General features: G+C 43.3%; 1 protein-coding gene across 1 annotated transcript in view; it reads left to right on the plus strand.

The window, feature by feature from the left end:
• Window positions 1-5,401, plus strand: part of LOC146575177 (protein FAM83A-like) — a 15,975-nt gene extending 10,574 nt beyond the window's left edge. The window contains exons 4-5 of the mRNA XM_085275410.1: window positions 2,243-2,479; window positions 2,709-5,401. Coding sequence (XP_085131536.1) covers window positions 2,243-2,479; window positions 2,709-3,465 — 994 coding nt within the window. The 3' untranslated portion in view covers window positions 3,466-5,401. The remainder of the gene's footprint in view (window positions 1-2,242; window positions 2,480-2,708) is intronic.
• Window positions 5,402-7,023: the final 1,622 nt, after the last annotated feature.

A 7,023-nucleotide genomic window follows, 5' to 3' on the forward strand; every position in this document is an offset into this window, starting at 1 on the left:
CAGCAGGTAACTGGAAACAGTTCATCTTAAACGGCTGAGCATCCTAACGCGACCTCATTTACAGTTCTATGACTTGTTTGTTAATTAAACCACAACTTTAATGATCTGAACCGGAAGACAGTAAAATTACCATTTATGTGTATCGGGTGTTTAGATAATGAAGGTGTGCTCTGAGCTGTTCTTCTTCAGAACTAATCAGGAATTCAGATGGATCATATCAAACATAGCTGAGCACTGAGTGGTTTAGTGCTGAGGAACGCCGTCCTGCAGGTTCCTCTGAGGTTGTCTTGCTTTGTTCTCACACAGTCAAGTCTGTAATGGCTTGATTACAATCAGAAAAGAATCGGTTTCGTAAATCTGTAAATTTCCTTTTAAGTTTCCATGAGTATTAAAGTTCTTTGTGTTGCTTTGAAGATGCCAGTGAATCAACTATGAATTACACCTGCTCTGATATCATTGAGATGCTGTCCGGTTCACATTTGTGCAAATCAGAATCAAATCTGCCAACTGGCCTGAGATCAGATATTACAGGGACAAACTTAGCTGGCACTTTGTTCTTCAACCAAACACTCTGCTGTCATTTAAATACACAATACAAAGTCTAGTAATGTATTACAGGTTCTGTTTATGGAGATGAAACAGATACAGACTCTGTGTCATTAACTTGTGTCTGTAGAAGTACGAGGTGTCCTTGAAAACGAGTCCTTCTGCAGGGTTTAAATGTGCACGAATGCTAGTTTGGCTAAAGTAGCAAATATGCGATTAGCTAAATGGCTAACAACAAAACAAAGGCCCCTGCTGTTAGCAGCTCAGACCGGTCAGAGTGTATGTTAGTAATGCTGGCTCTAACATGAGTATTATTGTTAAACAATATGCTGTTTAAAGCTTGTTTAAACAAACATGTATCATGATGGTTGGTGTTGATGAGGGTGTGCTGGTGCTCGGCTAACGCACCATCCATCCACCCACTCACCCTGCTTTGTGTATCTGTAAACAGCTGGTACATTTTGTGACTTGTAATGTGGCTAAAACTCAGACGTCTGTGTGGTCGTCTAACGCTGAACCTTTGTCTCGCCTGCACATAAATGCAGTAAAGTGTCTGCTGCTCAGTTAGACGCCTTCGGTGTTCGTGCACCTCGCGTCCACCTCTCGCCAGCTGATAAACTGATGAGTCATTGCACTGACTCATCATCATCCAGGAAATAGTTAACACTCACTGCAGGGCTGTTTATCAGCTGGAGGTGGAGGGAGATAATTTACACAGACACAGCTGAGAGGTACTGAGTCTCAGCCTCAGTTTGTGTTTCATAATTTTGAGATTTCATGCACATGATGGCAGAAAAACCTGTCACACATGACAAACATCAAGCCTCGATCTATTCAGGCTCTTATCCAGAACTGCTTTCACTTTCTGATTTTTATCTGCGTGAACTCATTGTACTTGAAATGCCACCTGGTAATCGGCAGCTGCACCGAGTGTGATTTGATCTTTTACATAACTGATGCATCAAATACTGCTAAATGCTGCTGAGCGAGGTTCAAATCAGAACTTTGACAAATCCATCTCAGCTGCTGCCGTCCAGCACCTGCAGAGAGGCGACTGCACCTAAAATTCACTTTGGCCTTTCTGTCTTTAAACACATATAGTTCAGTAATTATTGTTATATACTTATTACTTAAACACACATTAATGCATTTATAGTAAGTTCCCTTTGAGTACCAGTCAGTGCCTCTGTCAGTGCGATTGCCATCACCAGTGTGTGAATGTGTGGATGACTGAATGCAGTGTAAAGCAGTTTGGGGTCCATAGGGACTAAGTAAAGCGCTATACAAATACAGGCCATTTACCAGATCAGCAGTAAAATAGTTCAAGTCCAAAAGTTCATAAAGGTCTCAGGAAAAAAATCCAAAACTTGAGTTAAGTTGCATTCGGCAGATCTTCCATTCAGGGTCATCTTCTCAGGCACATCTGGATTTTTCAGCTTGGTTGCTATTTTTCGATCCCTCAGAGGAGGACAGGTTATGTCCCTTTGTTCTCATGCTTCTGCGATGGCTGCCGGTCAAAATGCCGATCGCTCGACCTGATTTTCATTCATCGGATGTGAAGGAAGTTTATGGGGAAGAGTGTGGTTCTATTTCAATAGCTCATCCATCTCACACCTTGTACTCTGTTATGTATGCTTAAATCCAAAAAACAGAGGAGGCAGATGTCTGACTCTAACCTTTGACCTCTTCTCTCCAGTTTCACCTGGTTGTCGGCTCAGGTGCACAGCAACATGGTGATGCATTTCTCGGGGCGCATCGCTGACAGCTTTGACCGAGAGTTTCGCTGTTTGTACGCCGACTCCCAGATCATCGACTGTTTCTACAACCCGGAGGAGGACGGGATGCCGTACTACCCACCGTACCCTCCCATGATTGCCCCCGGCCTGGCTCTGGGGCTCAGCCCAGGCCACGGGCTGGATCTACTGTCTGAAAGGTAAGAAGGTATTCGCTGTAAGGGGAGACGCTTTCATTCTGATTACTGTCAAGGTTTTAGTTTTTTCCGAGTTTCATCAGAAGCTTTTTTCCTGAGTTAATTATGTGAATGACAGCTGCCGCAAAAACTCTTTGAAACTTGATTTATGTGACATCATGATGGAAATATAATCTCTCTATGAAATCAACAGAACTTCAGTGTGCCACTTTTAACTTTTCTTCTTCCACAGGCAGCGGGACAAGGGGTGCTCCGAAAACTCTAGCAGCCAATCGAGTAACAGCATCTCCAGTGTGAAGGCTGCACCTGGAATGTCCTCAAACACGGTCTACAAGGTCACGCAAAGTCATGATAAGGAGGCTGCAGCTGGCTCCCACCTGAGCCCTGAAAGAAGAGGACTGAGCGACCGATCGGGAGGACAGACCCCTACACCAGGAGGGCGAAGCTCTGCTAATGGGGGAATCAATTTCGCCCCAATTCCCGATCGCCCGCCACCGGCCTACGGTCAAGCGATGGGTATCGAGTGGAACAAACCCAACACAGCAGATGTCTTGCGGGGAAATATTGGTGGAACCTCTACTAAGTTTCAGGGTTTGGGGCTGTACGATCACAAACAAGATCTCTTCCCCTCCTCAATACCCTCCCCAGTCAATGACACCAAACCGCCGCCTAAGCAGAGGCTCCCCAGCGGGATGTTCAACAAGCTTTCAGATTACTTCCTGTCATCCAACTCTAAAGACAGGGACGCCTACAACTTCCGGAGGACTCCGTCTCCTCACGGCTCACCCTGGGGAGGACCGGACCTTTCTCCAACTGAGCCGGAGAGTCAGCAGAGTCCACCGCCGCCGCTTTCTCCGGTCGGTATAATAAGCCGGAAGGACCAGAAACGAATGACGCTGGGCCACAGCAAGCTGGACCTGGTGAACCAATACAACAAGATGAAGCCCAAGCAAGTGTACAGCCGCTTTGAGCTCAAGGGCACGAATTAGACTGGAAGGCCAACCATCAGAGAGGTTGTGACTCCGGAACATTCATCTGGTATCTTATATTACAAAGAAAAGACTCTGAGATCTTGGAAATTGCTCAAGTTTGGTCTTCAGACCTCAGCCCTACAGGAAACTAAGACTCTTGAGGAGCCATTTTGGCTCTGCGTGGTTTCCCGTTTATCAAACGAGAGGTTTTTGGCTTTTTTTGAGGTCATAGTTTACCAAACAAATCACACTTTTACTAAATCTGCACTTCATGATTCAACTACAGTCACTACCTGAGTAAATATGTTCTCATAGGTGAAATAGGTTTCAAAGATAAGCCACTGACTGTTTGCTGACACGTGAAAACCATCGAAATGTGAATTTTTGCCTTCAACACTCCAGAGGCTTTCATGTGGGCATTTCTTTACATTTTTATACTCGGCGACATTCCTGAGCAACAGTTTGAATTCTTCCTTTGGGTAAACTTAGGATTCTGCAGTTATTGTTCTTTTTTTAAGATTATGATAATATTTGTAATAACAGGGCTGAAGAATTGTTTCCTCCACAGAGATTTTTCTCGCCTTTAGTGAACGTTTATGCTACATTCAGATGGAAACTAACGTTTATCTGACTGGATCCCAGCCTGGGGCTCAGCTCTCAATATGGTGACGGTTTAAAAAAAGATCATTGACAGTAATACTGCTGAAATTCTGCAGTTTAATACGATCACATTGTTGGGTTTCATGTTGTGACGCGACTTCCACAGTTCTTATTGGAGAAGTTTGAATCTGAGGTTATTTTTTGTTTCATTTCTTTTTGTTCTCATTAAGTAAATGAAGGGATCAGTGAGTCACCCACCAAACAAAGACTTTTATTCTGACAGTCGACTGTTTCTGCTCTGTAAACAAGTCATGCCATGTGCTACCACTAAGTAAAACATAAGATTTTTTATTATGGGAAAAATTAAAATCTCTCAAAATATTCAGTTTGCACTGTTAAAGCGATGACAATGAGAATCTTTAAGAAGATTAAAGATAACATATCATTATTGTTTAATCGTGACTATAAGTGAAACAATCATTCAATCAAAATAATGATGATTAATCAATTTGAACTCTACAGTTTATTCCAACAAGCCCAAACCTGGAAATACGCAGCCTGACAGAAATCTCACATCCAGTCACAAACAGTAAAGTGAAGTTTAGTAACCTTTGCTCCTGGGAATACGACAACACGTGCCTTGATCATCCTGCCTTAAGGTTTGCAGTCACATTTGCGACAGCCTGTCTCCAGCGGCCTCGGTTAGTCTCGGTCACAGTTTTACTTTCGTTGTTCGGCACAGGGAGCGATCTGTGCTGTGAATAATAGAAGCAACACCAGGATGTTTCGTGGTGCTCGTCATGTTCTGGGAAAGTCGGGTCGTAGGGTCGTAGGGCATTTTGTTTACGTCGGATGAGACGATCTGTGTCGAGAATCTACATTTATGTTCCTCAGCTTTCCTCGTAACGGAGGCTCGTTCCTCCCGCTGCACAGTTTTACAGCAAGCTTGTAGATTTGTATATAAATGATTAATTATTATGCTCTTCATCACTCTGCACCGCAGTGATTCCTCCTCAGTGGAGCAGCAGATGAGGACGTAAAATCACTCTAAGCAATAAGGATTGATACCGATCAATAGTTCTGATGTGTGTCTTTTGTTTACTGCTCATTCAGTGGGCGCCTTCTGTTTTTATTTGCCCCCAAATCAGCTGGACATTTGATTTATTTGTATATGTTTTCCCATGTAATGTACATTATACTGTATATACATGAAGTTGGGTCATTGTTAAGAAAAACACTCTTCGACTTTATTTTTACAGATTACTGGAGAATGTGAACTTGAAGTTAATTTTGTGTGTTTAAGTTGTTTTTAATTTGTAAGATGAACAAAATTTAATAAAAACATGAAGGTAAAGTTGAGTTCAGTGTTCGTTTTTCCATAAAACCGAGTAAAATGATTCCTGCCTGTATTTCATTTAAGAATGTTTTGTGGAAACATCACTATAATACGGGAGAAACAGCAGGAGCAATGACAGCCAACTTATTAACTAATATTGGTTAAAGAACAAACATTTTGACTAAATATGCATCAATTCAATTTCCCTTGATTGTCTGAACTTTCCTTCAGACCTGAAGATTATTTGTCCAAATGTGATGGTGAGACCCTGGAGGGTGCTTGGAAAAGCATCGTTTTACTTCCTCCCTGATGTCATGTTTCACAAAGAATCAGTCATTTCGGGGTTGCAGGGATGTTGCCAGTCATGTCAGCTAAGCCGATGAGCTCATACGTGCATTGTCCAACTGGTTGCTGAAGGTTGCTGAAGTTGGTGTCTTCCATGCAATTTACGGGCAATCGGCACTGGCAACCAAAGTAACTGCAACAAGGTTTTTGGTGCAGCAACCTCCAGCAACCACTCACCAGCTGAATAATAAACACATTTCCCTAGCAACCAGTGGTTACCATGGAGTCACTGACTGGTCTCTAGGCCTGTGTGATTGAGGCATAAACTGCTTCAGGTGCATACCTGCTGCTGCCTCTGCAAGCTGCTTGTCAACCATACCTCCACCCATACTCCTCCTTTCATACTGTTCATGTTACTTCTGATTTAATCAGTGTCACGTCTGTTGTTATCATCCATGCTCTGTTCTTTGAGTGGCGAAGGGTGTCATGAAAAATATTCTCCAGCAGCCCTTTGAGTGCAGACAAAGAGTAAACAATGTCCTCAGACGATGGAGTTGGAATGATGTTCCTGTACTTCCACAGGAGTCCACCTTCAGCTCCCTAAAGATTGACTTTCTTGTGCACCATCGCTAAAACAAAAAATGAAATTATTCCGAGTATTCCTAAAAAATTGACAGCTTTTGAATGCTCCTTCTGTTGTAACTACAAACTATGAGTGGGTGACACCAGGAGCAGGTTGTGGTCTGTAGCAGGTCAGTGGAGGGAGAACGTTGCAGCCATGTTTAAATCTGTGTCCAAACATAGGCTTGGTGTTTCCCACTGGGCCTCAGCACTGAAGGTTTTCCTGTCAGGAAGTCCAGACGGGGCTCTGGGTCACAGGACGCAGCACGAACAATGTAAGTTAATAAAGCTTGCAGAGATATGTGAACAATGGATCATCCAAGAAATCTCTCCCAAAAGTCCCTAAACTGGAACACAAATCCATAATTCACGAGACAAACACCGAGACTAAAATATCTCTTTGTGTGCAGGAAACGAGCGCACGAGCCGCCGGGGTGCTGTAAAGCTAAACTAACATAAAGACAGTTTCATTTGTCACGCAGTCAAAGTTTGGGAGCATTAATGTAAAGGTGGAGATGTGAGCCGTTTCACACGCAGCTCTGGTTGTTACAGTCACAGGTGTACTCATGCTGGTTTGTTAGGGTTACTGCATGCCGGCTCACAGCCCAGACTTTGTTTTTTTTAACTGTCAGCTACACTTGATGAACTCGTGGGGTTAAAAACCTGCTCCGCAGCTCTCCTGCCAGCAGTGAAGTTTCTGTTTGGGCTTGTGTTCAGCTTTGTGTTAATACACA

This window comes from Mchenga conophoros, linkage group LG5, assembly GCF_057382185.1.
Source record: "Mchenga conophoros isolate Kocher_MC1m ecotype Shallow Benthic linkage group LG5, M_conophoros_male_GT1.1, whole genome shotgun sequence".
NCBI classification, from domain to species: Eukaryota; Metazoa; Chordata; class Actinopteri; order Cichliformes; family Cichlidae; genus Mchenga; species Mchenga conophoros.